General features: G+C 43.1%; 1 protein-coding gene across 1 annotated transcript in view; it reads right to left on the bottom strand.

Annotated features, from left to right (window-relative positions):
- Positions 1 to 18,864, bottom strand: part of ADAMTS16 (ADAM metallopeptidase with thrombospondin type 1 motif 16) — a 184,532-nt gene that overhangs the window by 52,628 nt on the left and 113,040 nt on the right. Inside the window, exon 18 of the mRNA XM_064375850.1 lies at positions 1,354 to 1,480. Coding sequence (XP_064231920.1) covers positions 1,354 to 1,480 — 127 coding nt within the window. The remainder of the gene's footprint in view (positions 1 to 1,353; positions 1,481 to 18,864) is intronic.

The following is an 18,864-nucleotide window of genomic DNA, read 5'->3' as shown; positions in this document are numbered from 1 at the left end:
TCTGTTCCTCTAAAGACCCCAGGCTCAGTTGGTAGGAGGGGAAATGGCCTGGCTTCAGGGAAGAGACCTCCTGTCTTCGGGAGAAGATGACCTGCCGTTCTCCTCCCCTCTCCAGCTCCCCTATCCAGCTCCCCTCTCCAGCTCCCCTCTCTGCTGAGAACTGTTTTCATTGCTCAATACAATTCTCCACCCTCACCATCTTCAATCATCAAGCGTGACCTCATTCTTCTTGGATGCTGGACTAGAGCTTGGGACCCACTGGGTGTGGGTACCAGAAAGGCTGTCACACTGGCCCTTTGCCCCTGATGGTGGAAGGCAGCTGCCCCACACTACAGGGTCAGGGGCTGACCGAGCTGCTAACACACCTCCGTCCACTGGGCTGTGGATGATGGAACTGAAAGAGCTAATTGGCACATTGACACCCCCTCTGGAGATCTGGGGTTTGGGCACCCTTGCCTGGGTACCACCATGTTCCTCTCCTGGCAACACACCTGATCTGGCCGTGGGCTCTGCACGCAGCTTTCTCCTGTGTCTTCAGAGTGGCCAGCTGGATCCTGTACTCATTTAGCTCACATGCTTCCTCCCACAAGGGGCTGAGCATAGCAGGCCGAGGAGATGAGGTGCCCCTGCTGGGAGTCCAGCAAAGGGGCAGAGAAAAATCCTGCATCACCTTTCACAGCCCTCTGTGATGTGTCCCCATGTAAAGATGAAGAAAGTGAGGACCAGAAGGATCAAGGTTTTGCCCAGACTTGATGGCTCCTGACAGCCCAGTAGGACCGTGGCTGCCTCTAGGGGTCTTTCCCCACCTCCTACCTCCGAGAACCCAAGCTTGGGTTTAGGAACTCTTAGGGGCAGCAGCAGTGAGAGTAGAGCGGGATGACAAGCGCCCCGGTTTTCTGTGGCTCCAGCCCTCACCCCTGCATGTTTGCAGGGCACTGAGGAACCCAGGGTCCCTTCCCCTGGTAGCCCTTGGGATGGGTTCTTCTAGCAGGTTTCATTTGGCAAGAAAAGCACACACTGGTGAACAGCACAGCAGGCTAAGAGAGAATGCATCGCTGCCACCATGGTGTGTTATCACTCCTACCAGCCTGCAACTGGTTAAAGCGCAAATACAACCAACAGGACACCATTCTAAGAACGTCCACTTACAAGCACAAAATTTCCAGACCACTTCCCGCCCAAACATACTCTCTAGGTCCCTTGTCCAGGCAGCTCTTGTCCCCTTTGCTTCTCTGCTCTTATGAGTGACGCGATGGCAATCCGCACTTCTCTTTCTAAACTCAGGAACTCCAAGACTCACTGAAGGTATCTGCAAACTGGGAAACCTGCTTTGATGAACACGGTGCTTCTTACCTGGGAGGACAGGCAGATACTCTGCAAGGCACCACCCCTGTGACAGGTCGGGTCTTGGGATTGCAGAAGGACATATTTACTTGAAACTTCAGGTCTCTGTAGCAGCCCTCTCTCACGGTCATCTGTCCTGTAGGAAAGGAAGAAATGCAGAATAAAGGCTCACACGCATGCCCCACAATAAAAGGCAGGTGAAGACCTAATAAAATCTCTTTTAAAAAATCTTAGGCACATTTACATGTCTCTGTGTTAATGACCAACAGGCCAACTATCAATATTCCACTTTTCTGACCTGTCTTCATAAGTCGTCATTAGCGAATTTCATTCATTCTAAGATGCACATATTTTCCCTCCACATTTTTATTTGAACATCTTTAAAGACAACGTCTCTTCTGCGATTGATGTCATCATACATGTGATGAAATTTACTGGTTTGTTTTCTACTCTTGCCATAGTTGAAAACACCAGCTGTTTTTCAGCAGAAACACCAATATTAAATAAACCTGTTTCACATTTCCATTTGAGGTGACAACAAGAAACAGTAATACATCAGCAGGAAACATGGACAACAAAGTAGCAAGCCGTGTGTCACCAGAGAGTTCACAGAGCTCAGTCCGAAAGGCAAACTTTCACAGTCACGACTCAGGTGTTGCACAGAAGGAAGTCAGTGGAAATGGAAGTGTGTTTGATTCTCAGCCTCCGTCTATTCAAGACTTTGTGACCTTCTCTATATTTGTTCAAACATTTCAATTAATTAAATTTACCCCAAAGGGACTTTAACTTAAGTAAGGGACCAGGAGTAGTCAGTTCATCAGGACAGAGAGTAGAATGGTGGTTGCCAGGGTCCTGAGGAGGGCGAATTAGGAGCTAATGTCTAATGGACACGGAGCTTCCATTTGAGAAGATGAAAACGTTCTGGAGACGATGGTGGTGACGGTTGTACATCAGTGCGAATGCGCCTCACAGTACTAAAATGTTCATTCAAAAATGGTGAAAGTGGCAAATTTCACATATATTTTGCCACAATAAAAAAGAGCCTATAACTAAAAGACACTTCGAGGAATGATATTAAAGAGTGAATGCAGGGCCAGGAGTGGTGGCTCACACCTGTAATCCCAGCACTATGAGAGGCTTAGGCATGTGAATCGCTTAAGTCCAGGAGTTTGAGACCAGTCTGAGCAATATGGCAAAATCCCATCTCTACAAAAAATACAAAGACCAGCCAGGCATGGCGGTACGCACTTGTAGTCCCAGGTACTCGGGAGGCTGAGGGGAGGATCACTGGAGCCTGGAAGGCATCAGTTGCAGTGAGCCGAGATGGCACTTCACTGCACTCCTGCCTGGATGACAAAGGGAAACCCTGTCTCGAAAAAGTTAAGGAGTAGGGGAAAAAGAAATAGAACCAAACTAGTGTTGATTTAAAATTAACACAAAATATATTTAGATCTAAAAATGATTTTATCGCTGCACTTGGGAAGACCGACGAAGGAGTCCTACAGGTTGGATGGAACTCCTGTTCTCATTCCTCTGCAGCCCAAGCCGTGTACAGCCCAGACAGACTCCGACGACTCGGAGTTTGCTCATAAGGAAATACAATAAAGAGATTGTCTCAGAGGAGCAAAGGAGCAGGTTGTAGACACCAGGCGCAAAAATCTCTAATGCCAGTTCCACGGAAGTCAAAACCCTCCTGGCTTAAGGAAAATTAAAAGTCTCTAAAATGTACATTGAAAACGAGTTTGACATTTTGGCGTTGTTTAGTCAAAAGGAGTAAGGCCGTTCAGAAGGGAGGTTGTACTCCACACAGTGTCTGTTTTCTTAAGTGTAAAGAGGAGGGCAGCTCCCCTAAGTTCCAAAGCAGGGAGCCACCGTAGGAGCTCATGGCTCCAAGCCGCAAACCACCCATTTCCTCTAGCCTTTTGAGCATTGATAAAGCAGAAAGAGAGGTTACATAGGACCCTCGCAGTTCTGTAAATCAGTCATCTCTCTGCTAACCTGGCAGAATTATATATTTAACCCAGGTAAGTGGTTTTTATATGGTGCTCCCTTCAGGTGAATTTTGCAATTATTTCTTTGATTTTAGCGATATCTGATCAGGAATAGGTTATTTAAAAATGACTTTGAGGCCGGACGTGGTGGCTCATGCCTGTAATCCCAGCACTTTGGGAGGCCGAGACGGGCGGATCACAAGGTCAGGAGTACAAGACCAGCTTGAACAATAAGGTGAGACCCCATCTCTACTAAAAATACAAAAATTAGCTGGGCGTGGTGGCACATGCCTGTAATCCCAGCTACTCAGGAGGCTGAGGCAGGAGACTTGCCTGAACCTGGGAGGTGGAGGTTGCAGCGAGCCAAGATTGTGCTACTGCATTCCAGCCTGGGTGACAGAGTGAGACTTTGTCTCCAAAAAAAAAAAAGTTTTTGATACATACTCTAGAAATGTAAGAAAATTATTTAAACATATTGAGCCTCTTGAAGAAGAATGTTTCTATGAAAGAACAAGATTTAAACCACTATAGACTAACAGCAGGAAGGCCAAGGTGGCGTTCACTGAAGACAGACCTCAATTCCTTGAGGCAACGGAAAGGCAGTCCAAGTAAATATGTCTAGGACTGGTAAGTTTGCAGCTTCAGCATCTGTTCTAAAAGATCAATTTAGAAAAACCAAAGATGGATTTGGGATTGGCCTTTGACCAACACCCCCCCGGGCAGGTGGAGTGGCCTTTGAAAGGGGGCGAGACAGTGGGGCGAGAGACATGCTGAAAGAAAATCAAAACTCAGGATTCCGATTCACTACACCGAAAGGAAAATTTAAGCTGAAAGCTGAGTCATGCAAAAAGCACCTTTCCTTTTGTTCCTAACAAGAAAGCTGCAGATACAAGGTTAAACACGCCCACGGGTAGCTACCTATGTTCACCTTATCATGTCCAGTGCCAATTTACTGAGTGAGATGCATACTCAATTGACAATTTCCTGCCTGTTCCTTTTCCCTTGCCACCTGTGGATCCAGTAATGGACCATACCCTTAATCGTTCCCCTCCAGTCCACTTCTCCCCTTTAAATATTGAAGCCCTCAAATTAAATCATCTTTGGAGAAAGGCACAGGCCACAGACTGTTTCTGAGATTCTGTATTCCTTTTTCCTGGCATATCCTTAACCTTGGCAAAATAAACTTCTAAATTGATTGAGACCTGTCCCAGATACTTTTTACAGTAAAGAGGGTGAACTTCTAGAATTATGCTGCTCAGCTGCCTGAACCTTGATTCAGCAGATATGTTCTTGTGATGGAGACAGAGCAGAAGCAGAATCTGCAGAAGCCTGAGTGGGCACAGGATCCCGCTTCATCAGTGGTGCTGGTCAAGGCTCAGCTGCGGCTCAGGTGGGACTCAGCGGGCCAGAGACATGCGCAGGTGTGTACAGGATCACAGAGGCTGTGCACGATGACCCAAATGGCTGCACAGTGAAATTCACTGCAAAAGGAAGTGATGTCCCAGAAACTCACGGCTGTCAGTGTCCCTGAGATAGTAATGGACCAGCTCTGTGAACCATCATGTCGCACCCAGCACAGACATGGGTATACCAAGGGGTGGGCAATGATATGCCCCAAATCCCTTGTAATCGAGGTCTCACAGCAGCTCCTGCTCTCAGGAGGGAGGAGCAGCACTGTTCTGGATCAGTTTCTGTTTTCCAGCAAATGAATGTCCTTTTTAAAATGGCATTTCCTTTTAAAAATATACATACACATGCATACATTCCTGCCACTCCCAGATTCAAAGCCCATCTTTCTGTTTTTAAGCTCTGGACTTCCTAGCCTTGCTCTTCTAGCCTGTGATGCTGGGACCCTGCCCTGCAACCTTTCCTTTGTCCTCTGACTCCCCAGGGCAGCCCACCTGCTGTTCTCCCCATCCGGAGTGCTGTCCTCTACAGCAGTGCCTCTGGGCTTACCCAGCGGGTTTTTTCTCATCCCTTTCAATCAGACCCAGGCACACCAGCTTCTCTAGATTCCTTGGCTCACTGGTTCTCAAGCTAGAGTGTGTTTCAGAGCACCCTGGAAGGGCTTGTTCCTTAAAACATGGAGTGCCTGGCTCTGCTTCTAGGTTTCAGCTGCAGCAGGTCTGTGGTTGGGTCTTAGAATTTGCATTTCTAACAAAGGCTCAGTTGCTACTGCTCTTGCTAGACCAAGGACTACACTTTGAGAAGTGTAAGTCAGCTCTGGGCAAACTTAGAAGCCACCATTGATTCCTGTTTCAGTTTACCCAGGTGCGATGAGTGCACACAGCTCCTAAGTTCCCCGGGATCTCTGGAGCATGGAACTTTCAGTTCCCACTCCCCCACCTCACCAACCTCCAGAGACGAGAGAGAGATTGGCAGTTGATAAACATATCCACATGGTGGGGGTGGCACATCTCAACTCCATGGCGACAAAAGCTCCTGTGCTTGGGATGTTCGAGACCTCGAGACCTCAAGACCTGTGCAACTCTTCGTCATTTGTAACCTTTGTAGTAAACCCATGATCGTAAATCAAGTGGCTTCTTGAGTTTTATGAGCCATTTTAGCAGATCAGCAAACCTGAAAGGGAAAGCCTGTGGGAACCCCTGACTTTGTAGGCAAGTTGTGGGTATCCATGAGACCCAAGACTGGAAACTCACATCGAGGGGAGGAAAGTCTTGGGGAATGGAGCTCTTACCCCGCTGGGGTTTGAAGCTAATTCCAGGTAGTCAGTATCAGAACTGAACTGAATCGTAGGACACCAAGCTAGCAGCATCTAGAGAATTGAAGAACTGGTTGTTAGTGTGGAAAAAGTCCACCTATTTGGTGTCAGAAGTGCTGTGAGCAAAAACAGTTCCTGTCAGGCTAGCTCAGCTTTGTGCACATTTGTCCTGGAAAAATGATAGCAGTAACACCTTTCCCTCTCAAAGCCTCCCAGTTGTTTGCAGTATGTTGCAGTTTGCACTACATCGCAGTTTGTATTACATGGCAGTTTGCATTACACCCCACTTTGCATCCCCAGTAATTCATTACATGGTGACTCTAATTATAAGGTTCTGTTAACATTTATATGTCATCCGTTGGAACAGATTCCTCAGGCGGCAGAGTGAATTTGTTATTCATTGTTATAATTTCAGTAGCATGCATGGATTAGTTTGTCACTTCACTTAGCTTTTGATCCACTGGGGCAATTCTGTTACATTCATTAACTTCTAAGCTCGGACAAGTTAGTAGAGGATTAACTAATACTTAGCCCCCACAAACATCATCAAAATAAGGATATATTCTTTTCTTTACATATTACTTAAGGGTAAACTGGGGCACAAATGACTGACACATGTATCAATGCTGAGATGCAATTTGAAGATGTTTTACGAACCCACTTTCCACTTGCTAACTAGGACTGAGAGACTATTAAATTAGAAAAAGAAACAAATGTTTGTTTAAAACTGTTTTGCAGAAAATCTTATGGACTTCCTTAAGTGTAATAGTTATGATGACCCAATTTAAATAAGAAATATACAAATAACCACACTATTTTTCTAAAACTGTTAGAAATCTAATGTGTACAGATGAAAGTTAAACTGTTCCTCTATTTACACTTACTTTTCAAGTTAAGTCCATTTTAACCAAACTTTTATGGCTTTTTTAGGAGGTGTGATTTTATAAACAATGGCTTCAGTTTGGTTTCCTGTTTTGAAATTAAAAACGTGAAATTCAAATCTTCTGTTCAAGTCTGAACAAAGAATTATGCCTTTATGATCACTGATGATTCTGAGCAAGGTGCAGTCTCTCAATAACTAAGCAAATAAGAAATTTGTTTTGCTTTGAAATAAACACAGAAGTTGGCTTTATTAATACACTTAGCTTTCTTTCTCACTGGAGACATTTGTTTGACTTCACCCTTAAGCTGCCTCAGTGCGGGCCATGTCCCAGGTCCAAGTCACAGAACTTTTACCTGTTAACTGGATAACAGGGAAGTCTGGATCTAATAATTCATGTGATAATTTAGTAACAACGTAGTAAAAAAATATTTATAACGCAATGAAAAGCACTGTGTTTGTTCAATGTATGTGCAAGTCTTGCCTCAGCCAGTTAATTTTAGCTGTGACCTTAGAAATCTTTTGTTTTCCTTAATGACATGTTACTATCATTTTAGACAACAACATTCCTTGTTGTGTAGCACAGCAGTGCATATTGCAAGACTTTTAGCAACCCTGGATCCTACCCATTAAATGTCAGTAGCATCCCTCTCCCAATTACAATGACAACTAAAATACTGCCACGGGTTTCTAAATGTACCTTATGAGGGACAGTAGACTCTTCAGTTGAGAACACTGACAGATGACAAGCACGTAAGGTAAGTATATAATTAGGAAACAAAAGAGGAATGTACAGTGTCCCTTTGAAAGTTTTAGCAAGTAATGGAAATAGAGAAGTTAGCAGGTTACAAAAAAATTACTTAACAAAATAATGATGAAAATGCTAAAACAGATAATCTGTGGAATGTAGCTAAAGCAGTATTCAGAGGACAATCCATGGCCTTAAATACTTATGTCAATAAATGAGTAAGAATGAAAATAAGTGAACTAAATATTTTAATTAGGATGTTACAAATAAAGGATAGCCCAAGAAAGCAGAAAGAGAAATTTGATATAAAAACAGAAGTCAATATATTAGAAACAGAAGTCAATATACTGAATATAATAACATACAACTTTGCGTACCTTCTTTCACACTCTCCTCCATATCACAAGAAAATCAGGAGTACATTTTCTAACTCTGTTGTCTGTGAGGCTTTCAGTTAGATCCCACCAATCAGAGGCACTAGCATGAGATTTGGAAGGTGGGAGTGAGAAGCCACATGCTCCCATCTCTGGAAGCAGTGGATGTAAGGATGGGCCTTGGCAGATGCAAAGGTCTGTGGTTATCTTTGGGCATTTTCTAGGAATCACTTGCTCCATTGCTGGATTATCTCTAATCACCACCTGTGATCTCTAAAATTTTCTGCAACTGTCTGGCCTTTCAAAAGCCAGAGTATCTCTGAGAGCTACAGATGTCTGGCCTTTACTCCTTCAATCTTTCTATTTTATAAACAACCAATCCTCTGTATTAAATAACTTACTGCTTGAAATACATAGAATGGTTTCTATTTTCTTAATGAAACTGTCACTGATATGTTGACTTCATGAAGTAAATAAGCAGCAAGTGCAAATGAGCAAGATAAGAAATGAGAATAAGAAAATATTTACATATAGGGCCGGGCGCGGTGGCTCACGCCTGTAATCCCAGCACTTTGGGAGGCCGAGGCGGGTGTATCACGAGGTCAAGAGATCGAGACCATCCTGGTCAACATGGTGAAACCCCGTCTCTACTAAAAAAATACAAAAAATTAGCTGGGCATGGTGGTGCGTGCCTGTAATCCCAGCTACTCAGGAGGCTGAGGCAGGAGAAATGCCTGAACCCAGGAGGTGGAGGTTGCGGTGAGCCGAGATCGCGCCATTGCACTCCAGCCTGGGTAACAAGAGCGAAACTCCGTCTCAAAAAAAAAAAAAAAAAAAAAAAAAGAAAAAGAAAATATTTACATATAGAAGAAATGAAAATAATCTAATGGGCTAGTCTTTTCAAATATATAAAAATTAAATTTTAAATTCTACATTTAAAAAGATGGTGTTCTTAATTAGAAAAACTACCTCCAGAAGGGTTAAACAATCTAAGTAGTCTAATTACCATACATAATAATATAAAAATTTATCAAAGATTTAAATCCTTCAAAAACAATAGATACAGATTCTTCAAATACATTTTACCAAATGTTAGGAGATAGATAACACCAAAGCTATTAAATTGTTCCAGAAATATTTTGGGAGAGAGATCCAAGATGGCTGATCACTAGCAGCTCGGGTTCATAGTTCCCAGTGAAAGCGCAGAGAACAAGAGGATGCCACACTTTCAGACGAATATTTGTTGCTCACAGACCAGGAGATTCCCAGCAGAGGAGCCCCACGTGTCGCCAGGGCGACTCTTGTGGCCAGCACGGTGATTTTGCTGGTGCCTTAGCGCGCCAGTTTTTGGTGCAGAGTCCGGAGACTCCTGGGCAGAAAAGCACCATCCATCTTAACACCGCTGTTTTGGCCAGTGCAGTGGACTGCTCAGATTTCGGTGCTGGGAATCAACAAGTTGGACGTCTGCTCAGAGCCCTAGTTAGAAAGTCGGTAATTACAAAGACAACAGACGGATAAATATATAATGAAGGGAAGAAATCAGCGTAAAAAGGCATAGAATACTCAAAATCAGAATGCCTCTCCCTCTACAGGGGATCGCAATTCCTCATCAGTAACGGAACAAGGCTTAATAGATTACGAGTGTGTTCCAATAACAGAAGCAGGTTTCAAAACGTGGGTGATAAGAAACTTCTGTGAATTAAAAGAACTTGTTCTAACCCAATGCAAAGAAACTAAGAACCTTGAAAAAAGGTTTGATGAAATGTTAATGAGAATGGACAATTTAGAGAGGAATATAAGTGAATTGATGGAGCTGAAAAACACAACACGAGAACTTCGCAACGCATGCATAAGTTTAAACAGTCGAATTGATCAAGTAGAAGAAAGGATATCAGAAGTCGAGAACCAGCTCAGTGAAATGAAACGAGAAGACAAGATTGGAGAAAAAAGGATGAAAAGGAATGAGCAAAGTCTCCAGGAAATATGGGACTATGTGAAAAGACCTAATTTACGTTTGATAGGTGTACCTGAATGTGATGAAGAGAATGAATCCAAGTTGGAAAATACTCTTCAGGATATCATTCAGGAAAACTTTCCCAACCTGACAAGGCAGGGTAATATTCAACTCCAGGTAATACAGAGAACACCACAAAGATATTCTTCAAGAAGACCAACCCCAAGGCACATAATTGCCAGATTTATTAGGGTTGAAATAAAGGAGAAAATACTAAGGGCAGCCAGAGAGAAAGGTCAGGTTACCCATAAAGGGAAACCTATCAGACTTACAGCAGATCTCTCAGCAGAAACCCTACAAGCCAGAAAAGAGTGGGGACCAATATTTAACATCCTTAAAGAAAAGAACTTTCAACCCAGAATTTCCTATCCAGCCAAACTAAGCTTTATAATCGAAGGAAAAATTAAATCCTTTGCGAACAAACAAGTACTTAGAGAGTTCACCACCACCAGGCCTGCTTTACAAGAGCTTCTGAAAGAAGCACTATACATATAAAGGAACAACCAATATCAGCCTTTCCAAAAATATATCAAAAAGAAAAGAACATTAACACAACGAAAAATTTACACTAACTAATGGGCAAAACAGCCAGCTAGCATCAAATGGCAGTATTAAAGTTATATACATTCTAATCGGATAAAAAGCCAAAACCCATTGCTATGCTGCATCCAGACCCATCTTACCTGCAATGACACACAAAGACTCAAAACAAAGAGAAGAAGGAAGATTTATCAACCAATCAGAGAGTAAAAATAAACAAATAAATAAAAAGCAGGAGATGCAATTCTCGCCTCTGATAAAGCAGACTTTAAAGCAACAAAGAGCAAAAGAGGCAAAGAAGGACATTACATAATGGCAAAAGGATCAATGTAACAAGAAGAGCTAATGATTTTATAGATCAATGAGACAGAAAATTAACAAGGACATCCAGGACTTGAACTCAGACCCAGAACAAGTAAACTTAATAAACATTTATAGAACTCTCCACTTCAAATACATAAAACATACATTACCACCTCACACCTATTCCATAAGTGACTACATAATTGGAAGTAAACCACTCCTCAGTAATCGCATAGCATTTCATAGGTTTAAATGAAATATTGGTTGGCTGCTTGTTTGTTATTTTCTTCCCTTATTCCTTCCTGTCTACATCAAGTATAATTATTGGTATAAAAGAGGTTTTCAATACCCATTACTAAACTGCATTCTAGCCTGGGCAAGAAAACAATACTCCCATTCTCTCCCTCTCTTTCTCTTCCTTTTTCCTCCTCTTCTTTATTCTTTCTCTTCCTTCCTTTCTTTCTTTCTTTCTTTCTTTCTTTCAAAAAAAAAAAAAAATTGTTCCAGAGCATAAAAAATAGGAAAGGTTTCCAACAGTTATGGAAATGAATGTCTCATATTAGCACATAAAAGAAAGCTACAGCTCAATAATACTTAGGAGTATTAATGTGAAAAATGCTAAATAAGCTAAGAGAAGGAAGGATCAAGTAGCATATTAGAAAGAAATACATCACCAGATAATGATTCATAGCAAGAATGCAAGGATGGTTCAATGTTAAGAACAGATGTTAATATATTTCACCATTTAATGGATTAAAGGACAAACACAAACTCCATTATAAATGTAATAAAGTTCAGCATGTCATAAATTTAGCCTCCATTTTTGATAAAAACATTAATAAAACAGATGACAGATGGACATTTACTCACATCAATATATCTGCATATTTGTATGAGTTTGTATGTTTATGTGTGTATATCTGTACATACATATATAAATATAGGTACTTGAATGTTTATTTAAACCTAGAAGCTAGCATTATGAGAAACACTAGAACTATTCCCCTTAAGGTCAGAAATAAAGAAAGAATTTTAACTATTATTAGTTAAAATTATTTTGGAAACACTGGCTGACATAATTTGACAAAATAAAAAGAATGTAAGTAGTATTAAAGTTATGACAAGAAGAGGAAAGCTTATGTGGTATGATTATGTATCTAGGAAGGTGTTAAGATGGGTCTGTTAACTGATTATTGGGAGTGGGGAAAAGAAAGGACTAGAAACAGGGAGAGCAAGATGAATAATCAGAGATTCTTGGGTAACTTGAAAAAAATCAAGCCTGGATGTAAAAAGAGCAGAGAAGTCTTCGAGGTAACTGGGAAATTGACCCCTGTTGCCACGACAGTATGAATTCGCTACAATAGGGAAAACCAAGCAAAAGTGTCCTTCAGGCCACTGTAGGTGTGGGACTGACAAGGGAACAGAGATGGAGGCAGAGATTTGCATGAAAAGACACAAGCCCCTTCCTGGATAGTGATGATGGGGAAAAGCATTCAATGAGCCATTACTCTATGGGAGAATACAAAGAAAGGAGGCCACTGATCTTGTTAGACCAGAATTCATGGAAATAAACAGGTCTTGGAAATCCAGAGGAAAGAAGTTTCAAGGGAAGAGTGGCCAGCTGTTGAAGGCTGCAGGGAGGCCAGGGAGGAGGGGCTGAGAAAGAGCCTGTGGATGTGGTGACCGGGCGGGGTCTGGACTGGAGGGTCTTCGAAGATGTGGATTGCAGAGATGAAACTGAGGCACTGGGGAAGAGCTGGTGGTCTCTGGTTGGGAATGCAAGCAGGAAGTGCAGATTGCACTGATAAGCTTGTGAAAGGAAAATAAATCTTGGGACCTCAAAATTGCTAAGCTAAAGGGAAAAGTCAAGCTGGGAATTGCTTGGGCAAACCTGCCTCCCCTTCTGTTCAAAGTCAGCCCTCTGAGGCTCATGTGAGACAAACGCATATCTGATTGCTTCCTCACTCCTATTGTTTATGTAAAAATGCAGAAACACTGAGCCAGACTAAATTGTGTCCTCAGTGGAAGGCTGATCAAGGTCTCAAAAGAATACAACCTTCTGTCTGTTATCTGCTTCTAACCTGGAAGCCCCCACTTTGAGTTGTTCCGCCTTACCGGGCTGAACCGATGTACATCTTACACATATTAATTGATGTCTCACGTCTCCCTAAAAATGTATGAAAGTAAACTGTACCCCCGACCACCTTGGGCACATGTCTCAGGAGTTCCTGAGGCTGTGGCACGGCAGTGTCCTTAACCTTGGCAAAATAAACTTTCTAAATTGACCGAGACCTGTCTCAGATATTTTGCATTCACAAGCTTCACACTGAAAAGCAAAAGAAGGAAGAGAAGGAGTAGAAGAATGAAGAGTTTAAGATTAAGGAGGCCCGAGCACATTTAAGAAAAAGGACTGGTTGGTAGGAGAGGGAAGAATGACATTGAATGGAAAAAAAAAGGTACATTTGATGATAAGAAATGTGGATAATGGGATGAAGAGCACCAGTGGAGAATTTCATCTAGAAAGGAGGAGAAGCATCCCCTCTGGGGCAAAAAGACATGGCAAGATGAATAACAGAGGACCCTTGAGCGAAGGCTGTGGGAGCAAGCTGATGCATACGTGTGGCACGGCCTTTCCCGCATAGGGGGACGGAAACTGCCTGGTGTATACGAAGAGACCCAGGCTGATGGAGACAAAAACATATGGAACCTATTGCAGCATACTTCATAGTGAGTTTGGCTTTCAATTTGCTTCTGAGGGTAAAGTGTTGACTTTAATCTACAAAGATCAGTAGGATTTGGGATTCTGTTAACAGAAATTGTTTTCCTCTTTTTACAAACTTACCATGATTAAAGTCATGTGGGGGAGGGGGTCTGCTAATGATCCTCAGGCGCGCAGCCTGGGAGTTCTCCAGGGAAGCCCTTGTCTTCAGCTTTCACCCCCACCCACTGAGGCATCTGCACTCACCTTCCAAGGTCACAAAGGCAGGCCTTTCCCTACCCAATCCCTGCGAGGCAATCTTCTGATTGTCACTTTAAAATTAACTGCTGCATTCAGTGGAGTTATTGTTTTTCTTCTAAAATGCAGTTTCCCCCCCCCAGGGCAATCATTTTCTTATCGTAATTCTGAATGTCAGGGATTCCAGAAATCTCTCTGGGGGCTCCCTGGAGTGTAAGACAGGGACTGGTGAGGGTCCTTTGTATGCAATGTGTTTGGAGAGAAGTCCCCTGGTGAAAACACACAAAAGCAACTTCCATGGGCAACGTAGACACTGGAACGTGCTATTAAAAGCATGGACTACTTGGCCCCGTACCCAGGGCTTTTGATTCAGCAGGTCTGGGCTGGGGGCCCAAGAATCTGCATTTCTCAGGAGTTCCCAAGTGATGCTGATGCTGCTGGCCTGGGGTCCTACCATGCAGAGAGCATCTCAGTTACTCTTCCACAAGATTTCCCATACAGTGATCTTACCCTGGTAGGCATCCAGGTTCATGAAAGTGAAATCAGAATCTTTATAATTCCATCTCATTTCAGTCTCTGTGCCATAGAAAACTAAAAATCTCCCTGTGTGTGTCACACACACACATATTTGTGGTCAGGGTTTTCCAAAGAGAAAAGGTTTTAGACTTTTAGAAACCACCTCATCTGAAACACTCTCCATAAAAGTAAAGCCAATATTTGTAATTTCTAAGGAACTTTCCTTGGAGTATGGAAGCACTTTTGTTTATAGTGTGTTGAAAGTTGGAATAACACTTGGATATATTAATAATTGCTCAAGAATGTGACCTGCCACATTAGAAGTGGGCTGTTCATGCACATAACTAAGGAGAAACTCTCTGCAAATAGAGGACACAGATGACATAATGACATAGAAAAAGCCGATTGCTAGGCCCCTCCTGAAGGAAGGTATGCATTTGCAGAGCTGTGCATGGAGAGAGAGACGAGATGGATGCACTAATATGCTTACAGTAGCATCTTCCAAGGACAGTGTCTCAGGAATGATTTGTGTTCTCTACTTTCTATTTATTTATGACATTTGTAATGAAAAGCATGCCCAAAACTAGCAAATTTGAGCCTTTATGAAGGTAGATATCCTGTCTTGCTGACACCTTAGGCAGGCTTGGCTCAAGGACACTGGGCAGGGGCCCCTGACTGATCCAAACATTCTTATCTGCCTGCACTCTCTCTGTCCACAGCTGCTCTGGCCTCTCCTTCCCCTGACTGCCCTGAGGGCTCTTCATTTAAAGTCCTAAAGAGGTGAATGGAGGGAGGAAGGAGCCAGGGGCTAAAGGGCAGCTGACATTTGGTTTTACTTTTGATTCATCTTATATATTGACTGACACAGACCACAGAACATCAAACTGGAAAGACCTTAGAGGCCCCTTTAAAACACACATCTGTGTGCCTGTCCAGGAGTACATGCACATACATACACATACACACACACACACACACAGAAGACAGGGTGGTGAACCAGTTTAAGTACCTTCCTCAGCAGAAGGCAGAGTGGAAGTCAGTCCCAAACAGCACCCTCTCTACCACACCATCCATCACATGAGGGTCCTGCTCCTGGGCCTGGGCCTGGGCCCCAACACTTACACCTAAACTCTCAGGTATCACATGGCGGTCACAAGGTTGGGTTATTAAAGAGTAGGTTTGAGTTATGCTTTAAGAAACCATTTTTTGTGGTTAATCCAGGGCTATGGGGAATCACGTGAGATCAGAAGGTCTTTGCTTAGCTAGAGAACCTGAAAATCTGAGGTCATAGGCTGGCCAGGGACATTCAGATTTCTTCTTCCATATCTTTGATTTTGTCCCTTATTTTCTGCATGGCTCCTATCAGACTAGTTCCCCTATAGGTTTTCTCCCCTAATCCACTCTCAAACTCTTGCTTTTCTGTTGTCTATTTGATACAAACAGGAGGCAGGGAAATACTGGCTAGAAGAGGGCAGGGTCCCTGGCAAGGGCTCCACCCTCAAGCCTGGACCCACAGCCCAAAGTGAGAACTGTCCCTGTTGTCCTGCCTGAATGTTGCCTTTAGGCTCACCTAGTCCCCTGTCCTGAGCCCATAAGAACCCCAAACCTGAGACTCAGTGGACACATGCACACAGAAGATAGAAGCATCTGAACATCAAGAGAAGTAGCTGGACATCGGAGACTATGGTTGGAGAGGAGCACAGCCAGGGGCGGTCAGAGTCAAGTTTGGCTGTGGACAGCCAGATTCCAGGGGAATATTATCTTCCCACTCCATCCCCTTTCCAGTTCCTCTTCCCGCTGAGAGTCACTTCCACCACTCAATAAAGTCCTCCATGTTCACCACCCTTCAATTTGTTCCTGTGACCTGATTATTCCTGGACCCTGGACAAGAACTAGGGTACCAAGAGGGCAGAGTATCAAAGGCTGTTACCTGATCCTTCACTGAGCTGGTTAATAATAGTTAGCAGTCTGCAAATGTTAAAAGAGCACTGATTGTAACAAAGGACCTCTGGGGCTCCAGGGGTTGTGGATACCCCTTCTGGATGGCAGAGCTAAGAGAGCATTGTAACACAGTTGGATGCTGCTGTGGGGCCCGCATAAAGCCTGCTTCTGCCACAGAGGAGCTACCAGCAAATTCCAGTGCTCGTCACACTGGTTCCTACACCCACCTGCTCATGTGCTCCCTCTCGTAAGGGATTGAGCACGGTGGCCAGGTAAACAAGTCACCCCTTCACGAGTCTCGTGCAGGGGTCAAGGGCACTCTCCCACCTCATATTCAGAACATGGTGCCAATCCATTATCCAGTCATAAGACATTTATTTCCTACATGACTGCATCACATGTAGGAAAAACTGTAAGAGCTAAAAATTAAGCAAAAGAAACTACACCCCAGTTCTTGCATACTATGTCTGTTTTCAAAGGGTTTTTCTTGGATCCTTAATCAGAGACTTTTGAGACAATACACATGTAATTCGCTTGTTCAAGATCTTGGATTAGTCTACTTAGATCTAAAGTATTAAGTTCTTATATTTGACATCAGCAATCCTGGTCCTCTGGCCTTCAGACTTTAGGACTCATACCATTCTCCTCTAGCCATCACCTTCAGTCTCAGACTGGAAGACACCTCTCTGGTTATCTTGATTCTCTAGCTTGCATACAGTGAATTGTGAGACTTCACAGCCTCTGTAATTGTGTAAGCCGATCTCTCCCAATCAATCTCTTTTTCTCTACATAAATAAATAGATGAATAGAGAGACAGATATCTCCTTCTGGTTGTTTCTTTAGAGGACCCTAATATACCAACCCATATAAACAGTAATAGACATAAAAGCGAATTTATATGTTTATTCCATTGACTAATTTCAAATGTCTGAATATTTTCAGAACATGAAAACATGTACAGACAGCCATATGTTCAACAGCATTGAGGTTTTCCAAGGTCTATTATTATACCAGATTTTGGATGATTATGTTTTCAGATGTATCTCACACGATGGACTGGGGTCTCCTTGGCTGTTTAGCTCAGGTATTACTCCTCTGGACACTTATGGAGACTCTGGTATTATTTCTCTGACTAATGGCATGTCCAGGAAGTTCTCAGCAGTACACAAAATCACTTAACTTTTTCAGAAAGAAAAACCACAGAATTCATGAGAATGCCAGAATCATGCAGGCCAATTTTGTAAATGATCTATATTAATAGATAAGAGAGGGGAAGGGCATAAGCTTCAAAAGAGAATTTAAGAAGCTCAGAGAGAACAATCCATTAGCTGTGGAAAGACAAAGCCTGGCCACGGGGTGGTGAGTCTGATGAGCAATGTGCTTGGGCACTGCTTTCATCTTTTTACAGAAACCAGCTCTGGCCAGGTCTTTGGAAACCACTTAAAAATCATCACGTTTGCCAGACTGTCTAGAAGAAGAGTCTTAAGTCTGGAAGAGCATGATTTCATCAAAGAATTGCTGAGTTTTCCAAAATTTGAACTATAGAATGAATTCCAGCTGTTGCCAAAAGCTTTATCCTTCTTTTATAAAGAAAAGAAAAACCAATTCCATAAGCAAACCTACATGGAAAACTGGTTGATATTCCACAAACGAACGCATGAGCTCTCAAAAGAAGCATGCACCGTTTCTATCACACGTGCTAGGTATATTATTGATGCCTCATGCATGAACATTACAGGACCTTGAACCCAGAAGAGGGAAGACAGCTTGAGGGAACTGGTATATTCCTGGATGCTGTCCAGATTCTGAGTGGTTCCCAGTGTATTTAAGTGACAGCTTGGCCCGGCAGGATTGCTGTGGACACATGTTATCCCAACATTTACTAAAGCTTGGAGGCTGAGGCACCTTCATGAGTCTTACCAGAGGCAGATTCCCTGCTTCACAGGGAACTGGGTTCACTAGCCTATTTCCCTGACAGCCTTGACCCGTCAATGGCAGAGGGACATGTAGCCCATCTGGATATAGGCAGTAATTGCCCATTTTTAAGGCTCCAAGTTTGCAGACTTTAAGTCCTGTGGGCATAAGTGAATCGCACAGCAAGAGTTGAGAAGAATAGGCCACGGCTACATAGTGGGAACATGGGAGGGACCCCGGCACCCCTGATGAGCGGAGGCTTGCTGGAACTGCAGAGACTCTGGGAACGAGAAGGAATTCCTGCTTTTCTGGGAAGACGCGGGCTTGTTTCACTCTGGACCTCTGTGCACACTTGAAGAAATGGGCCTGTGTGACATCACGCCGCCCAGGACCCTGAGGCATACACCCCACTCTCTGGGAGACAAACTTCTGTTTTTCTCTCTGCTTTTTTGGGAAGAAAGGGGTTGGGGTGGGTAATAAATTTTGTAATTTACTGGATAAAGAACAGGAGACATTTTTAGTAGATCAGCTCAAAGGTGACCCAAGGCAGGGAAAAAGAAACCAGAATCATTTCAACTTGAATTCTGGGACTCAACCCTTTAGGTGAAGTTCAAAAGAGAA

Source organism: Aotus nancymaae, unplaced genomic scaffold (genome assembly GCF_030222135.1).
Source record: "Aotus nancymaae isolate 86718 unplaced genomic scaffold, 86718_ANA_hifiasm-v0.15.2.pri h1tg000014l, whole genome shotgun sequence".
Lineage (NCBI taxonomy): Eukaryota > Metazoa > Chordata > Mammalia > Primates > Aotidae > Aotus > Aotus nancymaae.
The sequence above is the reverse complement of the archived record's forward strand: the minus strand, read 5'-3'. Positions and strand labels throughout refer to the sequence as shown.